At 40.7% G+C, this 19,551-nt stretch overlaps 1 protein-coding gene across 1 annotated transcript in view; it reads left to right on the forward strand.

The window, feature by feature from the left end:
• The window catches only part of vps50 (VPS50 EARP/GARPII complex subunit), a 159,172-nt gene that overhangs the window by 50,751 nt on the left and 88,870 nt on the right, over positions 1-19,551 (forward strand). The window contains exons 11-12 of the mRNA XM_033991520.2: positions 2,882-2,980; positions 7,544-7,684. Coding sequence (XP_033847411.1) covers positions 2,882-2,980; positions 7,544-7,684 — 240 coding nt within the window. The remainder of the gene's footprint in view (positions 1-2,881; positions 2,981-7,543; positions 7,685-19,551) is intronic.

A 19,551-nucleotide genomic window follows, 5' to 3' on the forward strand; every position in this document is an offset into this window, starting at 1 on the left:
ACTTACCTCGTTCTCCAGTTTTATTTTCTTAGTTGGCGATATTCGTAGGATTTGGTAGCGTTGCGTAGTCATTTTGGTATAAATATGATAAAGTTTTCAGTTATCTCTGCTTTTATTGGGCACCGCAGTTTTCTAAAGCGGAATTTTGTGGAATTGTTTCTTTTATGAAGTTGTTTTAGATGTATACTGTGATTTAAAATGTATAACATGATAATAATCCATGGGTGTTATAGATTATAATTGTACAGCAGACTCAAGCATAATAGGTCTGCTTTAACGAAGGCCATACGCCTCTAATTTACACAACAGTTATAATTAGACTTTTCAAAGTAAATTATAACAGCCTTATTCTGTTAAATGAAGGTTTAAACTGCCACACAAATGCGTTCCTCATGCGCAAATTGTCTCTGTAGTTTGGATGTACTTTTCCGTGTTGATGTCATAGGTAGAGAGATTCTGTTTTAGAACTCACTGATACTTCTTATATTTTTATACTTTTCTGTTCAACATTTTTTCACAAACTGCCACTCAGTTGATATAAAACTGTGATAAATGTTTAGCACAGGTACTATCCATCAGTCAGCATTAGATAAACATCTGTCATATGCACTTTAATCTTGACATGAGCAGAGGGATGATGGGGGAAATGAGGTGAATGAGTGAATGAGGTCACAGGTCATCAATCTGAGCTGTTGTAGGATACATAAAGTACATGTACTGGGTCAAAGGTCAGAGTGCACATGCATGGGGCCATTTAAAGGATACTGTACTTTTAAAGGACCCATGTATATACACACATGGACAAAATTGTTGGTACCCTTCGGTTAATGAAAGAAAAACTCACAGTGCTCACAGAAATAACTTGAATCTGACAAAAGTAATAAATTAAACTTCTATGAAATGTAACCAATGAGAGTCAGACATTGCTTTTCAATCAGGCTTCAACGGAATTATAAAAAAAATAAACTCATGAAACAGGCCTGGACAAAAATGATGGCACACTTAACTTAATAATTTGTTGCACAACCTTTTGAGGCAATCACTGCAATCAAACGATTCCTGTAACTGTCAATGAGACTTCTGCACCTCTCAGCAGGTATTTTGGCCCACTCCTCATGAGCAAACTGCTCCAGTTGTCTCAGGTTTGAAGGGTGCCTTTTCCAGACGGCATGTTTCAGCTCTTTCCAAAGATGCTCAGTAGGATTTAGCTCAGGGCTCATAGAAGGCCACTTTAGAATAGTCCAATATTTTCCTCTTAGCCCTTCATGGGTGTTCTGATCTGTGTGGATCATTGTCCTGTTGCAAGACCCATGACCTGTGACTGAGACCAAGCTTTCTGACACTGGCCAGCACATTTCTCTCTAGAATACCTTGATAGTTTTCAGATTTCATTGTACCCTGCACAGATTCAAGACACCGTGTGCCAGATGCAGCAAAGCAGCCCCAGAACATAACAGAGCCTCCTGTGAACACAGCTGATGTGCCTTGGCAAAAAGTTCCATTTTTGTCTCATCTGTCCATAGGACATTCTCCCAGAAGCTTTGTGGCTTGTCAACATGTAGTTTGGCAAATTCCAATCTGGCTTTTTTATGATTTGTTTTAAACAATGGTGTCCTCCTCCTCTGTGCTCTTTTGTTACCATTCGTATTAGCCATCTCTTTGATTTGTCATCAGTTTTCTTCCTGCGGCCATGTCCAGGGAGGTTGACTACAGTCCCATGGATCTTAAATTTCTGTAGTCACAGGAACATCAAGCTGCTTGGAGATGGTCTTAAAGTCTTTACCTTTAACATGCTTGTCTATCATTTCCTTTCTAATCTCTTCTTTCCTTTGCTTCCTCTGGTCCATGTTGAGTGTGGTACACACCATATCAAACAGCACAGTGACGACCTGTAGCCCTATATATAGGCCCACTGACTGATTACAAGATTGTAGACACCTGTGATGCTGATTAGTGGACACATCTTGGATTAACACGTCCTTTTGGTCACATTATTTTCAGTCAAATATTAAGTTAAGGGTACTATTATTTTTGTCCAGGTCTGTTTCATTAATTTATTTTTTTAAGTAATTATGTTGAAACATGGTTGAAAAGCAATGTCTGACTCTCATTGGTTAAATTTCACAGATTTTTTATTTATTATTACTTTTGTCAGATTCAAGTTATTTCTGTGAGCATTGTGAGTTTTTCTTTCATTAACCGAAGGGTACCAACAATTTTGTCCATGTGTGTATATACATGGGTCCTTTAAAAGTACAGTATCCTTTAAATGGCCCCATGCATGTACACTCTGACCTCTGACTTTTGACCCAGTACATGTACTTCATATACTTGATGTATTTTACACCAGCTCAGATTGATGACCTGTGACCTCATTCACTTCTGCCTTCTCTCTCTCCTCCCCGCTCATCTGCTCTATTCTCTTCTGTTTCTCTCCTCTCTCTCTCCCCCACTCTACCCTCCCTTCCTCTCCTTACTCATCTCTCTCCTCTCTCGCTTTTCTTCTCCCTCCATCTTCTCTTTCTTTCATCCTTTCTTTGATCTCTATTCTTCTCATCTGTCTCCACCCTCTCCCATCTCCACTCTCCCTCTCTATTTCTCTTTCCTTGCTCATCATCCACCCACTCTCCTTTTTTGCTGCCCCCCTTTTCCACCCTTCCTCCCTCTTTACTTCTCTCTCCCTCTATCTCTCTGTCCCTCTCTCCCTCTTGCTCCCTCTTGCACTCTCATTCTTTCCCTCTCTCCCTCTGTCCCCCTCTCTCGTGCACTCTCTTCCTCCCTCTCACTCTCTCATTTTGTCCCTCTCCCGCTCTGCTCCCCCCTCTCTCCCACCCTCTCTCTTATCACTCTCTCACTGTCGCCAGTGTGTTTCTCTCTACAGGAACAGCTGGATGTAGCCCTGTCAAAGACGTGCAAGCACTTTGAGGTGGTGCACTACACTAAGGTGCAAAGGGCCTACTCGCTGCTGGGAAAGACTCAGGTCAGTACTATGGGACGAGCTCCCAGACAGCCCCTGTGCTAATCAGAAATCAATCTTTACCATTACTTGAACAAATTCATGCTAATACACTACTAATGCTAATACATTTTTTTTTTTTTTTTTATGTTTACTACTTTCTACATTTTAGATACATGCAGACAACATCAAATATAGGAAGATAAATATGAAAGTATGCAGCAAAGAAAAAAGTTAAATAACTCAACTAAATAAAAATCCTCCAAGTAGTTGACAGTGCTGCAAACCCTTGGCCTTCTCTCAATGAACTTTGTTTTTTTTGTTGTTGTTTTTTTGTGATCAAATTTTTTACTGCAACTCAACTGCAGCTATACAGGTTACAATCCGATTACACGCCCCCCCCCAAAAAAAAACAAACAACAAAAACAAAAAAAACAAAACGTAATATATTCAGATCTCGATTTTGGCTAGTGAGTTAGACCTGCAAAAAAAAGTTTTTTTGCCTTTTACTCCATGCATTCTAGCAGCAGAAAACTCCAGCTGAATGATTTCTCTGTAAGATAGAAGCCACCCTTTTACAGACAGAGGTTTAAGTGACTTCCAGTGGTATATTACAATTATTTTGGCAGCTTTGAGGCCTGTTAGTAATGCACACTGGTCATTGATTGTCAAATTGAGTTTGGAGATAACATTTAGCAAAATAAACCTCTGAGTGCACGGTATGGTTACTCCTATTAATTTAGACAGTGTCTTTGAGACATTTTCCCAGAATTGTGCCATCTCAGGATACTCCCAGACCATATGAAAAAACATGTCAATATTTTTGTCGGTGCAGAAATCACAGTGAGGGTTGTCTTTTATTTTCATTTGATGCAATCTTCTAGGGCAGGGGTCCCCAAACTTTTTCCTGTGAGGGCCACATAACTTTTCGCTTCTCTGATGGGGGGCCGGGGTCAGTTTGTAACAGAAAAAGTATGAAAATTGCAGGAGTGCCTAAATGTAAAAATGTATTGTTTTCCAGAAAGCCACACATAATCAAATAACCCTTTCTGGATTCTTCACAGATCAAAAGTCAGGAAATAAATAATAACACTATTAATGAAATAAATAATAACCAAATTACCCTCCCTGGGCTCTTCACAGAAAAAAAGTCCTTGGAACATAAACTTTCTGTTGTGCTGTGCACAATCTTAACAGGTCCAAGTTCAGCTTAGTTGTCAGAGCAGAATCTTTTACTTAAATGACTCATATGAGCAGTCTCTCAAAGTTCTTGTGTTCCTTCCTTATACTCTTTTTGTAGGTTCCAGTAGGCTTGTAGACATTGCTGTTTGCAACTCTCTCTCATCAACGTCCCTGTGAAAACCACAAAGCAAACAGGCTGAGAAACTGAACTAAGTGATACAGCACCTACACAGCACAACCAGTACCACTACCAGTATGGTTGTGGAGATGGATTTTATCCCAGTAGATCTTATTTTGATTATATTTGTTTATACTCAGAATGACTCATTAAAGTCAGAAAAGTGAGCTTACCTTTGTATGTTCATCAGTGTGAACTGTGGGCCTGCATCTGGCTGGTGAGAAGTTGAATGTCAGGTTCCATTTTAGTCACTGCCAGTCTCAAACACTGATGCAGATGTTCATCTGTCAATCTTGATCTCATTGGGGTTTTCAGCAGTTTCATGCGTGAAAAGGTTACTAACTAAATAGTTACTAATGAAAACAGTTCATAACTAAGCAACATTTTATTGCAAAAGTCCAACTTTATTATCAAATACAAATACACATATATGAAAAAAAATCAAAATGCTCTCTGGTATTGTTCAGGGGGCCGGAACAAATGTGGTAGTTTGGGGACCACTGTTCTAGGGTATAGGTAGGCTTGATGAATTATTTTGTAATGAATTATCTGGTGATTGGGATTCCTTGATAAGAGGGAGATGTTTGACCAGATCTGATTCCAATCCCATTCTGAGTTATCCCTCAGTTCAGTTTTCCAAAGCTGCTCAATAGGTACATTTTGCTGTGAACTCTTGACAAGTAATAAGTAATTTATACAGATCAGAAATTGTACCAGAGCTTTGTGCTTTAGCCAGAATAGTATGGAGGGGGTGATTTTCGAGCATGCACCCCCAAGGAACACCATGGAAACGCATTGCTGTGTGCAACTGTAGGTAGAAGAAAAAATGTACATCTGGTAAGTTATAGCATTTTTGTAGATCATAAAACTCTCTTAGTCCATTCTGACCTATAATATTACTGAAATCACGGACCCCGTTTTGCTCCCACGGTAAAACAATAGGTGGGCTTCTTATCTATTACAAGGAGTGGTTATGAAAGATTGGTGTCTGAAGGAAATATTGGACATCTTTTCCCAATAACTTGTTAACTTGGCTCCATACAGCTAGAAGATGTGTAACAATAACGGAATCCATAATGGCTTTTAACGGTTTTATATGGCAATGTAGCATGTAACAGGGTGGGCATAGTTTGAGGTTTAATCAAGTGCGCTTCAATTGGTACCCATGCTGCATCCTCCGGAAGAATTTAGCCTATATTGGGTTGAAGCCCTGATTCCACAGAAATAGGCTTATAAGTGAGTGTAGTTTCTTAAAATAACCTTGTGGTGGGGCTAATGGTAGCATGGAGCTCATAAAGTTTATACAGGGCAATAGATTCATTTTGATTAAAGACATACAAGCCTGAAATGACATTGGGAGAGAGGCCCACCTTTTAAGATCTCCATTATAGTAAAGAACAGATTTTTGTAGTTATTTTCAATCAGGGAATTAAGGGAAGAATCAATGAGGACCCCTCCCAAAGGCAGATTTAGCCCAGTTCACCCTATAACCCGAAATGTTTCCAAACATTTCAAATATGTTGAGAAGATAAGGTATTGATTGTGATGGATTGCTGGTGTGGATTAAAATGTCATCTGCACACAACGGGATATGGTGAGGTGTATCATGTATTATAATAGGTGCCATTTTTTTAGACTGTCTTACTAGTTGCACAATGGGTTCCAAAGATAGACAAAATAAAAGTGGGGATAGGGGGTTGCCCTGGCACAAGGAACGAGACACAGAAAACCTATGTGAACATACATTACCCGTTAACACAAATGCCGTAGGATTAGCATACAGAGTTCTAATCATGTTAGTAAAACCAGATGGAAAACCCATATGATGCAGCACATCCCACAGATAGCCCCTTTCCAACCGGTCAAATGCCTTCTCAGCATCCAGTACCAGGATAGCATTTTGATTTGCAGATTGACAAGATGAATCTATGATATGGTGCAGGCATCGGATATTGTCAGAAGCTAGTCTAGATTTAATGAAGCCAGTTTGATCATAATAAACTAAATGAGTGATATGTTGTTCTAGTCTGTTAGCAAGAATTTTTGCAGAAGCTTTGAGCTCTGTGATCAGAAGGCTGAGTGGCCGGTGGCTTGCCCTTTTTGAGTAAAAGAGAAATAATCGCCACATTGGCGCTATCATTGAAAGACCCTTTGATTATAGAATAGTTAAAAATGTCTAGAAGTAATGGGCCAAGCTCAGGCCAGAAGGCGTGTGACTGAGCTCCTCACCCTATCCCTAACGGTGCGCCCGGCCACCCTATGGAGAAAACCCATTTCGGCCACTTGTATCCGCGATCTCGTCCTTTTGGTCATTATCCAGACTTCATGACCATAGGTGAGAGTAGGAACGTAGATTGACCGGTAAATCGAGAGCTTCGCCTTTTGACTCAGCTCCTTCTTTACCACAACAGTCCAATACAGCGACCGCATCACTGCAGACGCTGCACTGATCCATCTGTCAATCTCACGCTCCATCCTTAACTCACTCGTGAACAAGAGTTCCCCCAGGTTATCCCCTCGTGCTCTGTAACTTTAACAGTAAGAGCTTGGAGCAGAGTGTCACGTTCATCCGCTGCTTTTTTCACTCGCACCACACTTTCTTGCAGCATAGCTGTATCTTTACGCGAGGTGTTTTATTTTCTTATTTCTTCAGGGTGGCGAGAGAGCACATAAGCAGTTAAATTAACACCTTTTAATCTTTCTAATTCAGTCATGAAATCAGACTTTGGATTAGATTTGAGGAGGGAGGCCACATGTAACCGTCTATGCTGTCACCATGACACTGGAAGTCCCCCTCTCAATGAACTTCTTGAGGAAGTTTCCTGAAATACTTTTCACTTCACATCTGTGCCAAAGACAAAATGGGTAGTAGTTTCATTAGCGGGCACACACTGATTGTGTTGTGATTTTGCTCTGAAGGGGGAGTGGGGAGCAGAGCGCCAAAAACAAAAGTGAAACTTGTAAAACATGTTAATACATGCTATATGAATTTAGCATTTTCAAAACAATAAAAGCTAATATAGTGATCTAAATATGTTATGTGTTAGCAGATAAAGCCCATAGAAGGAAAATACCCCTTCTTTAAAGTGACAGTGACAGGTATTATAAGTACTCAAGTACAACAGCAGAGGGGAAGAAACAGTTCTTGTGGTGAGAGCTTGTACAGAGGGATGTTTCTATACTTCCGTCTACTTCTCTAACCTCTCCCCCTGCTCTTGTCCACTCAGATGGCTATGGACCAGCTGCACATGCACTTCACCCAGGCCATCCACAACACGGTGTTCCAGGTGGTGCTCGGATATGTGGAGCTGTGTGCTGGGAACGCTGACACCAAGTTCCAGAAGATGCAGTACAAGGACCTATGCACGGTAATTCTCTCTGCTTGGGCTGCAGCCATTAATCCACCAATCGTGACAAGTCGGCTATGAAAAATTGATAGTTATGTTTTGATTAGAGATTCACTGATGTTTTTTTCCTGTGGCCAATGCTGATACTGATTGTTCATAATACAGAGCAACTGATGGCATATAAGCAGAAGAGTTGATACATAGACTAGGAACCCCTGCCTATCTATTCATTTATATTAGAGGAGGGCCCATGTGAGCCTTCTTGCCCTGGGCCCCCAAATTTCTTGCGGACCTTGCCTGCAGATAAGGTCTGCCGATATTTTAGTGCAGATTTGGATATTTTTCCCCAGATATACAATTAGAAATTTATCTACCACATATTTTACGACATTAAACAGCTATATGAATCTGTCCCAAGTTTTGATTGTAATAATGGTTATCTGGATTATAAAATGACATTTTAATAGCAAAGACAGAGGTGATAATATATTTTAAAAGTCTCATTGTAGAATACAAATAATCATTTGACATCAACTAATCAAAACATGACTCACTGACTAGTTGACTACTAAAATAGTGGTTAGTTGCAGTTTTGCTCTCTGCGCCTAAAACGGTAGAAATGAGGAGCTTTTAACCATGTTTGGGTTATCCTCCGTTGTCTTGTATTTGAGGCTAGGGCGTACCTATCTCACAGCCCTGCCCACAGCCCCGCACTAACTCCAAATGTAAAAGAATGTACAGGACTGTAGTCGTCTAAAGAAATCCTTAGTGGGCTTAAGACATGTGGAGGTTGCCTAAAAGGGGGCATGGGAAGAGCTCTCAAAACTATTGCATACTGTATCTGCACTCACAAGACTACACCTGCAAAACTATGTATTCAGAAAACTACTAAGAAACAATGTACTCATGGCAAGTTTACCAAAAAAAAAAAAAGAAAAATACCAAATCTTCAGCTCACTCACTTCTCCTTTCTGCTGCTGTGTTATATAAATCCTTATAGTCTAAATAAAATGATTAGTCAATTAATGCACATTTTTGGTGAACTAAGACTTCTGATTAATCAACTAACTGACTACAGGACTATAGTCGTCATAATATGGCAGTGTTTAACCAGTTTTAAGCACTCTCAGCTGTCCACAGTGTGAAATCTAATTCAATGATTACTCTACTCAATTACAGAACGTACATTTATGGCATTATTATTATTATAACAACAAAGGCACACACACCTGCATACTCCCTGCTCATGCAGTAAACCCTTTTATATGTCACATTTGCACCACTAATAACATTTGCGGTTTCTAATGGTAACTAAGTTGCCACGCCAGCACAAAAAGGCACATGCTAATTTTCTGTAGTACTTACACTAGATCTGGCTTAATGAATCTGTCTCTCAGCGTCTTTGTCTATCTGGACTATACAGTTGTTCACTCTTGTATAAATTCTTATTAATTGCACTTCTTGAAGATCAGTCTTGATGCCACAATATTGAACATTTACCAACCAATTTCAAATCTGACGTTTTTAGGCAAAGTACTCGGAAAAAGTTGTTTACCAACAGCTTATTAACTTTCTCCAAATAAACAACTCCTTTGATATTTTCCAGTCAGGTTTTAGACCCACCACAGCACTGAGACTGCTCTTATCAAGGTGGCACATGACATACGCCTGAGCACTGATGCAGGCAAAGTCTCAATTTTGGTCCTCTTAGAGCTGAGTGCTACCTTTGACATTGTTGATCATGGGATCCTCTTACAGAGACTAGAGGACTGGGTGGGCATCTCTGGTATGGCACTAAACTGGTTCAAGTCCTAGCTAGGAAACGGAGTACTTTGTTGAAATTGGAAAATGTGTCTCAGATAAATTGTCCCTGACCTGTGGGGTGCCCCAGGGGTCAATTCTTGGACCCCTGTTGTTCAATCCCTACATGCTGCCATTAGGCCAGTTAATACGCAGCAAAAATGTGTCCGACCACAACTATGCAGATGACACTCAGATCTATGTCTCACTGGCACCAGGTGAATATGGACCAGTGGATTCACTCTGCCACTGCATCCAAGAGATCAGTGTGTGGATGCAAAACAACTTTCTCCAGCTAAACTTAGACAAGACTCAAGTCATCATCTTTGGCCAACAGAAACATAGAGAAAGTGTTAGCAGTCACCTCCAGCCTCTCTCTCTAAAACCTTCAAATCAGGCTAGAAATCTAGGGGTAATAATGGACTCAGACTTGAACTTTAACAGCCACATCAAATCACTAACATCTGCATCTAAAAACATTGCAAAAATCAAAGGTGTACTGTCAAAACTAGACTTACTGAGACTTATCAATGCATTTGTCTCCAGTAGGTTAGACTATTGTTACGGCCTGCTAATTGTCCTCTCCAAACATGCGTTAAGACAGCTGCAGTACATCCAGAACGCTGTTGCTCGGGTCCTGACTAGAACTAAGAAGTACTTCATATGTGAGTCCTGTGCTCAAGTCTCTGCACTGGCTTCTGTGGCACAGAGAATAGACTTTAATGCAGCTCTGCTTGTGTACAAGTCTCTCCATGGCGTAGCAGCAAAGTACATCTCCGACATGTTAGTGTCATTTGAACCATCTCGCACTCTGGGTGCAAGCAGGTTCACCGGTCCATGAAGTCCTCAGAGTCAGGACTAAACATGGGCAATCGGCATTTCAGTTTTATGCAGCTAAAATCTGGAACAATCTTCCTGAAGATGTGAGACAGGCCTCTATTTTGACAATGTTTAAATCCAGGCTCTTAATGGTTCTGTTTAGCTGTGCATATGACTGAAAGGTTTTTATTCTGTGCTTTTCTCCTTTAATGTTAATTTTATGATGATCATTTGTGATTATTTGTGTTGATTTGTTTCATTGTGACCTAATGTCTTTCTTATTCTGTAAAGTTACCTTGTGTATGAATTGTGCTGTACAGATAAACTTGCCTTGTCTTGCCTACTTTGTGGGAAATGAGGAAAAGGTGCTGAAGTCCAGCACCTATACGCTTTCACCTGTGGTAAATGTCCCATGAGGGCAACGTGCTCTGGGGGCTTTCTGAGGGGCACAGACAGATGAAGGCTTACCTGCACAGACAGAGGCAGGGGGTGTGCCAGTGGTCAGCTTAGTCAGGGTTACCTTAGCTGGAGGATTGTACCTCTTTGTGCATGGTTTTGTGTTGCAAACATGTAAAGAAAGGCCAGTAGTGTCTTGCTGATGGATTTTATCTAAAATAGCCTTGTCAGACACAGGTTGCACTCATTCATACACGCAGGTCACCCCGAGGTCGGGTGTTTTTACAACACACTTTCACTGTATTGTGTAAAAGAGTGCGACAAGAGCCCCTCTGAAAATGCTTTAAACAGGTGGTCTCATGTATGTGCTCCATAGTTCAGCTTTTGTTTTCAAACCAGCCCAAATGTGCTGGTCTCTGATCAAACGTTTTTTAAGTCCGCCAAAAACTAGTGGCAATGTGGACTACCTAAATCAACTTCACAATGGTGTCAGTGAAATGAGCTTTTGAACATTTTTACCTTGGATCTGGGGATATGAAAGAAAAAAAATCTTGCAACCTTTCTTTTTAACTTAAACAGTAAGAAATTCTTAGTGTTGGTTTAGGTTTGTGTTTGATCTCGGAAGTGCATTTAGAGAGAAGCACTGAATCACTATATCTCAATATCCAAGTCTTGGGAATACACCAGGGCATGTGCTGAAAATTATATTACTCTCTTTTGCGTTTGTTTCTATGTACCTACTTGTACTGCATGTACTACCCCCCTCCTCTTCATGTTTGCCTCCATGTTTTTTTCTGCAGATAGTTCACATTACATAAGTGTAATCAGTAGTTCATTTGTAGCTCATTAAGACAGTTCTTAAGGTGTAGGCCCCCTGCTGAGCTCCTCTGTACTGCTGCAGAGGATTCTGCCTGAATAACAATTAGTGTGCAGTAATTAGGTTTGCATAATGCCATGATTCAAGGATATGCCACTGTAGACAACAAAGTCAGACAGTTATTTAAAAGTCCTATATTACACAAAATGGACTTGTGAGCTTTAAGTCATGTTAGAATATTAACTCCTCAAAAACATACCTGGAGTTGTGTTTTGTTTCATTCACACCCATTTGAGTAACCCTTTATTATGTGTATTTACATCTCCAAAGTTCAACGTGCTCTTTTCCACCTTGTGATGTCACTGAATAAGTGTCCACATAAGTGTTCACATAAGATATTAACAGTTAATCTGATAAATAAAGCTTAAAAAACAAATTACAAATTATTTCAGTCAGTTTGGCCACTCGTTCAGGACAATTATATTCTGCACCCACCCCCTTCATATTTTGCCCACCCCCGCCCCTTCATATTTTGTCCATACAGGCAAATATATCTCTATGGAATAGTTAAAACCACATTGCTACTATAGGTGAGTGCATGTTTGATTGAACCATTGGACCATAACCAGTTTCTCGTCTGAGCTTTAAAAGAACTATATGTGGGACATTCTGTCAGGGTTACCGGGAGACTATTCCACAGGATAATACATTCTGACCAAAGGTGGTCTGTCTGTGGAGGATCAGCAGGTCACCTCTGGCGGTGGCTCGTGTGGTCCTTGCAAGATTGTCTCTATATTTAATGTACTCCTTCAAAGGTGGTGGTGCGAGGGAGTGTAGGACCTTGTAAATTAGACAAGCTCTTTTGAGGTTGACCATGCTGTTAAAGTCCAATAGTCTATGCTTTTTCAGAACGTGACAGTGAATGTGGGAAATGGGTTTTTTATCAAGTATTTTTAGACCTCTTTTATAGAAGTTTTCAATGGTTTTAATTGTTGTGGGACAGGCAAGAGACCAAGTAGTTAAACAGTAGTCTATGTGGGAGATGATCATAGAGTAGAAGTAGGTTTTAGCAGCAGTCATGTTTAAGTTCTTCCAGATGTGGCGAAAATTCTGATAATTGAAATTAATTACCTGGGTGACTTTTTTTACTTGACTTTTAAAGGACAGTGTTGGATCTAGGATTAATCCAAGGTATTTAAATTCTGAGACCAGATCAAGCTCTACACCGTTAAGAAAGACATTGGATTGCTTTAGTTCAGTATGACATTTTGAAAAGTACATACAGACCGTTTTTGTGGTGTTTAACAAGAGGCAGGAATCCTTAAGCCAGTTATGCATCGACGATAAAGCAGCTGTGAGGTCATCAGCAGCTTGCTGAACGTTTTTGGCGTGAGTGTATATGACTGCATCATCCGCATACATCTGTGAGAATATATTTGGACAAGCATTTGGTAGGTTATTGGTAAGGAGGGAGAATAAAACTGACCCAAGGATTGACCCATTTCTTGTGGGACAGATACGATGTAAACCATTGAAGAGCTTGGCTGGAGATGTTAAACTGAGTAAACCTGGACAGCAAGATCTGGTGGTTTACAGAGTCGAAGGCTTTCTTCAGTCTAAGAAGACACCCCAACAGGGCAGTGTCTGTGGAGTGATGGGTTCGAAAGCCAAACTATAGTGGATGTAAGGAAGGTTTGGTGTTTTATAGGTGAGCAGTGAGAAGTTTGACCACCCACTTCTCAGCTATTTTCGATATAACAGGAAGTATGCTTATAGGTCGATAATTAGCTATGTCTGTTTTAGCACCTGATTTGAAAATTGGTGTTACTGCAGCTACTTTCCAATCAGCTGGGACAAAAGAATGTTGGCAGGACATATTGAGAAGATGGGTGAATTTAAAGATCCTCGTGTCTTCAAGGTTCTGGAGTGGCCTAGCCAGTCTCCAGACCTAAAACCAATAGAAAATCTTTGGAGGGAGCTCAAACTCCGTGTTTCTCAGCGACAGCCCAGAAACCTGACTGATCTAGGGTAGATCTGTGTGGAGGAGTGAGCCAAAATCGCTCCTGCGGTGTGTGCAAACCTGGTGAAAAACTACAGGAAACATTTGACCTCTGTAATTGCAAACAAAGGCTACTGTACCAAATATTAACATTTGGTACAGTAGCTCCTCCCAGTAGCTCCCTCCAAAGATTTTCTATTGGTTTTAGGTCTGGAGACTGGCTAGGCCACTCCAGAACCTTGAGAGGATCCTTAAATCCTTTCAAAACATGTGTATTTAGACCAGTTGCATCAAGCGCCTTTGAGTTTTTTAAATCTGTAATCACTTTGGCAACTTCATGGTCTGAAATATCAGTGATCCTGAACAGAGCCTGATCAGGGTCACTGATATTATCAGTGTAAGCAGGTGGAGTGAAGTGTTGGGTGATCTCCTTTACAGAGGTTATGAAAAGCAAGAAAAAACACATGAAAACATGAAAAACAGACAGAGACTGTGTGTGCCCCACGTACAAAAAGCACAAATAAAACACCCCTAAACTCTGACAAGGAAGCTGTCAGATCTCATAACTTAACAAAAATAAATAAATGTGCCGCGAATAAACAAAATGATAAGTGTGTAAAATGTGGACTGCTAAACATCAGGTCTCTTTCCTCCAAATCTCTTTTAATAAATGAACTAATTGGCGACCTTAATATTGATCTGTTAGCCCTAACTGAAACATGGCTTCAGGAAAATGATTATGTTAGACTAAACGAATCTACACCATCAAGTCACATGAACTTTCAGAGTGCCCGGAGCACAGGTCGAGGTGGTGGTGTGGCCGTCATCTCTCATTCTAGTCTAATTCTCAGCCCCAAACCCAACTATACTTACCTCTCCTTTGAAAGCCTCGCACTCTCCATTACGTGCCCCAATTGGAAAAACCAAAAAGCTGTTATATTTATAATAATTTATCGACCTCCTGGTCCATATGCCGACTTCCTGACAGAGTTTTCTGATTTCATCTCAAGTTTAGTCTTGAACTGGGAAAGGATTGTTATAGTCGGAGATTTCAACATTCATGTAGATAACGGCAGTGATTGCCTCAGTAATGCTTTTGGTGCACTCCTGGATGGGATCGGTTTCACCCAGAGTGTGAATAAGCCGACTCACTGTCACAATCACACTCTAGATCTCGTTCTAACCTATGGTATTGAGATTAATGATCTAATTGTCCTTCCTCAAAACCCTATACTCTCTGACCATTTCTTAATTACCTTTCAATTTATACTAAAAGACTATCCAGCCCCACAGAAAAAAACTATAATGAAAAGAACATTATCAGATAAATCGGTTACAGAGTTTAAAGAAATTATTGAGCCATTACTGAAAGATATGTCATGTGACAATGGCAATAATTTTAATCCAATTGTCACTGATCGATTGGTTGACAGAACAATGCTCACCTTAAAATCTGCTATCGATGTTGTAGCTCCGCTAAAACAGAAAAGCATTAAACCAAGACCTCCGGCTCCATGGTACACGTTACAGCTCAGGACACTCAAACAACATGTAAGACGCACAGAGAAGCTTTGGCGCCGCTCGCGCTCTGAGCAGTCTCTGAAGGCATGGAAGCTCTGCCTGCTCACTTATAAGGCCGCTCTGCGGAAAGCCCGAACTAGATACTATTCAAATCTAATAGAAGTAAACAAAAATAACCCCAGATTTTTGTTCAGCACTGTAGCCAGGCTGACAAACTCCCACACTGCTAATGAGTCTCTTATCCCCTCGAACATTAGTTGTGATGACTTTCTTCACTTCTTTGATTACAAAATCACAACCATTAGAGACAAAATTAACAAAGCTACTCCAAAAATCAGCTCTGAGCAAATCCAGTCTGTAATGCCAATATCCCATATGGACCCTCTAATAATATTAGATAAATTTACTCCTGTTGATGAGGTGGAGATTACCTCAGTCATCATGTCGTCAAAACCATCAACCTGTTTGCTCGACCCTATTCCAATCAGACTCCTCAAAGAAGCCCTCCCCCTAATAATAGATTCCATCCATAACATATTAAATATGTCGTTAGAAAATGGCTACGTTCCTCAGTCCTTTAAGTATGCTGTGATTAAACCCCTTTTGAAAAAACCTAACCTAAATCCTGATGAATTAGTCAACTATAGACCTATCTCTAATCTTCCCTTCCTCTCAAAAATTCTAGAACGAGTTGTGGTGAAACAGCTCTGCCGCCACCTGCAGGACAATAATATATTTGAAAAATTTCAATCTGGATTCAGAGCTCACCACAGCACAGAGACTGCACTGCTTAAAGTAACAAATGATTTACTACTAGCTGCTGATAACGGGCTGGCTTCAGTCCTGGTCCTACTGGACCTCAGTGCAGCGTTTGACACCATTGATCACAACATTCTACTGCAGAGGTTAGAATGTGACATTGGAATCAGAGGGACCGCCCTCAAATGGTTTAAATCCTATCTATCAGATAGGTACCAGTTTGTTAGTATAAACCAGAGCACCTCTCCCTGTTCTAAAGTAGCCTGTGGTGTTCCACAAGGATCTGTGCTTGGTCCAATCCTATTTACTCTGTATATGTTGCCATTGGGTAACATTATCAGAAAACATGGCATTAATTTTCACTGCTACGCTGATGACACTCAGCTGTACTTATCAATGAAACCAAATCAGACTGATCAAATAGATAAACTCAGTGCCTGTGTGAAGGACATCAAAACCTGGATGACCTTGAATTACCTGCTCTTAAATCCTGAAAAAAACAGAGGTCATTGTCGTTGGTCCCAAAGGTCAAAGAGATTCTCTGTCAGACCAGATATTCTCACTCGACAATGTGAATATAGCTTCTAGCCCTACTGTAAAAAATCTTGGAGTCCTATTTGATCAAAATCTCTCATTCACAGCCCATATAAACCTAGCTTGTAAAACCGCATACTTTCACCTGCGAAATATAACTTAAAATTAGAAATATTTTACCTAAAAACGATGCTGAAAAACTCATCCATGCATTTGTTACTTCCAGACTTGATTACTGTAATTCCCTGCTTGCCGCCTGCCCCAAAAGTACTATAAGGAGCCTCCAGTTGGTCCAAAATGCAGCGGCCAGAGTCCTAACAGGAACTAAAAGAAGAGACCACATCAGTCCTGTACTAAAATATCTGCACTGGCTTCCTGTCGAGCTTAGAATCAAATTCAAAGTCCTCCTCCTGACATACAAAGCCCTAAACGGTATGGCCCCATCCTATCTGCAAGATGCTATTGTCCCGTACCAGCCAAACAGAGCACTCCGCTCTCAGAATGCAGGACTATTAGTGGTTCCTAGAGTGTCCAAAAGTACAGTGGGAGGGAGAGCATTCAGTTACCAAGCTCCTGTGCTATGGAATCAACTCCCTGCTGATGTTAAACAGGCCCCCACAGTCTCTGTATTTAAGACCAGGCTTAAAACCTTCCTCTTCGGTATAGCGTATGACCAGGTTACATAGTGAGGGAGTTAGGGTTATTAAAACCCGGGATAAGATAAGCTGCAGTAGGAGTAACTAGCTGGGGGAAGTATGGCAACCTGAGCACTATCCTCTACTTTGCCCTATTTTCTCATCAGCAATGCTATTCACATGTTGTCCCCTGTCCCACTCCCCCTGTGGAGTGTATCTCTTTCAGATGCCCCGATGACAGTTGGACCTCCTCCTTGCCTGGCTCTCCTCCTCCTCGCCCGGCTCTCCTCCTCCTCGTCTGGTCTCCTGGCCGATTTCTTATGTTGTCTGATTTTTCCTGTTGTGTCTGATTTTTCCTGTTGTGTCTGATTTTTCTTGTTGTGTCTGATTCTTCCTGTTGTTTTGTTTTTTGTGTCTTGGCGGCACGGTGACTGAGTGCCATCACTCATGTCTCACAGCAAGAAGGTTGGTTCGATCCCCGGGTCACCAGGCCTTTCTGTGTGGAGTTTTTCATGTTTCTCCCCGTGTCTGGATGGGTTTCCTCCGGGTACTCCGGTTTCCCCCATCAACCAAAACATGAACGCCCTTCGAGACAACTGTTGTTGTGATTTTGGGCGTTACAAAAATAAATGAATTGAATTGAATTGAAAAAGTTCTTTAAATGAGTAGCTAAGTAAATAGGTTCTTTAACAATGGTGTTATTTACATGTAGGTCCACTGTCTTATTTTTGTTTGACTGACGGCCAAGTAGTTTGTTTAGGTGTTGCCAAATTAATTTACCATTGCCTTTTGCGTTTTCTATTACATTTATAAAGAAGTTAGCTTTGGCCTGCCAAAGACTTGTAGTTACTTTATTTTGCATATGAGTAAATCTCTGTCTGTCTGTGATTAGACCTGTTTTCAGGAATTGTTTCAGCAACTGGTCTCTAGTTTTCATCAGATTCCAATATTCTTTGTTCAGCCATGGCAAATAACGTTTTGTCTTTATTTTACTCTTCCCCCTAGTGGAGAAGGTAGATATAACATATTTAACAGTATTAAGTTGACTGCTACAAAGTTGAGGATCATCTCTGGACAGGATTAATTCCCAGTCTACTGATGATAATGCTTCAGCTACATTTTGTCGTTGATTCCTGGGTATAAATTCATTTAGAGATCTGTTATTATCTAATTACGTACTTACTTTGTTAATGGGTTTTTGAAAACCTGTATTGTCCTGCATTTAATGCTTGTTCTCTCTTGCTTTCACCTACCCCTACCCTCCTTAAGTTATCATTTGAAAAATTCATACCTCAGGTCCAACATGCAGGTTGAAAAATGTCCTGTAGTCTGATGCCTGGATGAGAGCTGGTGCAGCTGTTAGTTTACATACCGTATTTTCCGCACTATAAGGCGCATCGGAATATAAGGCGCACCTTCAATGAATGGCCTATTTTAAAACAAATTTCATATATAGGACACATCGCATTATAAGGCGCATAGAATATAAACTACTGTAGTAGCTGGGGTTGTGTTACGCATCCACGAGATGGAGCTGCGCTGAAGGGAATGTCAACAAAACAGTCAGATAAGTCAGTCAGTCAAACTTTATTAATAGAATAAAAAAAACGTTCTGAAAACTTTGTTCACTCACAAAACAAGTTATTGCATTCACAATATAGTAACTCTCGAAATAGTGCAAAGCAATAACAATAACTCAACGTTGTTCAAACGTTAATGTCCATATTCACAATATCTCCCAGCCTTGTTCAGTTGTAAACACATGAAAGAAACACGTAAAGCTCACTTTTTCAGTTTATTCCTCATTCACGAATCAGTCGAGTTCTTCCTCTTCAGTGTCTGAGTTGAACAGTTGGTCGAGGTCATTCAAAGTGCCCGATTCCGTCTCGTCAAAATCGCCATTATCCGTGTCGCTGCTGTTGTCTTAACAGTTCAGTGACATTTCCTGCCTTCGTGAAACTCGGACCACAGTTGAGACTGATACCTCAGCCCAGGCATCCGCGATCCATTGGCAGATTGTGGTGTATGTCGCCCGGCGCTGTCTCCCCGTCTCCCCGTTATCCCTATAGCTTCGGATCCTGTCGTCGCAGATACAGCGGGTTGCGGACTTTCCAGCAGCGTAACTCCGCGCCCAGTCGTGCTCTCATGTAAATTCAAACTGCGTCTCAAAGCGGAGGCATGGGGCTATCTAAATATTTTACCATCATTACTGTAATCTGCCTCTGTTGTCCTGAAGGTGTCGAATGAGAGCGCGGGGGCTGCGGGGATTTGCCCAGTCATTTATACGATGCGTAAAAGAAAACATACGGATGGATGTGTAAAATAGAAGTAGTTGTGTGAAAAAATGCAGTAAATTCTGATACTTCGTTTGACATGATTTTTATGGCTAAAAAAGAAAAAAAGTCTAGGTCTAGGTGAGCTATACTGGCCCATAGTGTGCTCAGTCCGCTATTACTTCGGCGACGCCTCCTGACTACGGGTGTCATAATTGACCAATATTGATCCATATATAAGGCGCATCGGATTATAAGGCGCACTGTTGGTTTTTGAGAAAATGAAAGGCTTTTAGGTGCGCCTTATAGTGCGGAAAATACGGTATATACAGTAA

Source organism: Periophthalmus magnuspinnatus, chromosome 11 (genome assembly GCF_009829125.3).
Source record: "Periophthalmus magnuspinnatus isolate fPerMag1 chromosome 11, fPerMag1.2.pri, whole genome shotgun sequence".
NCBI lineage: Eukaryota > Metazoa > Chordata > Actinopteri > Gobiiformes > Gobiidae > Periophthalmus > Periophthalmus magnuspinnatus.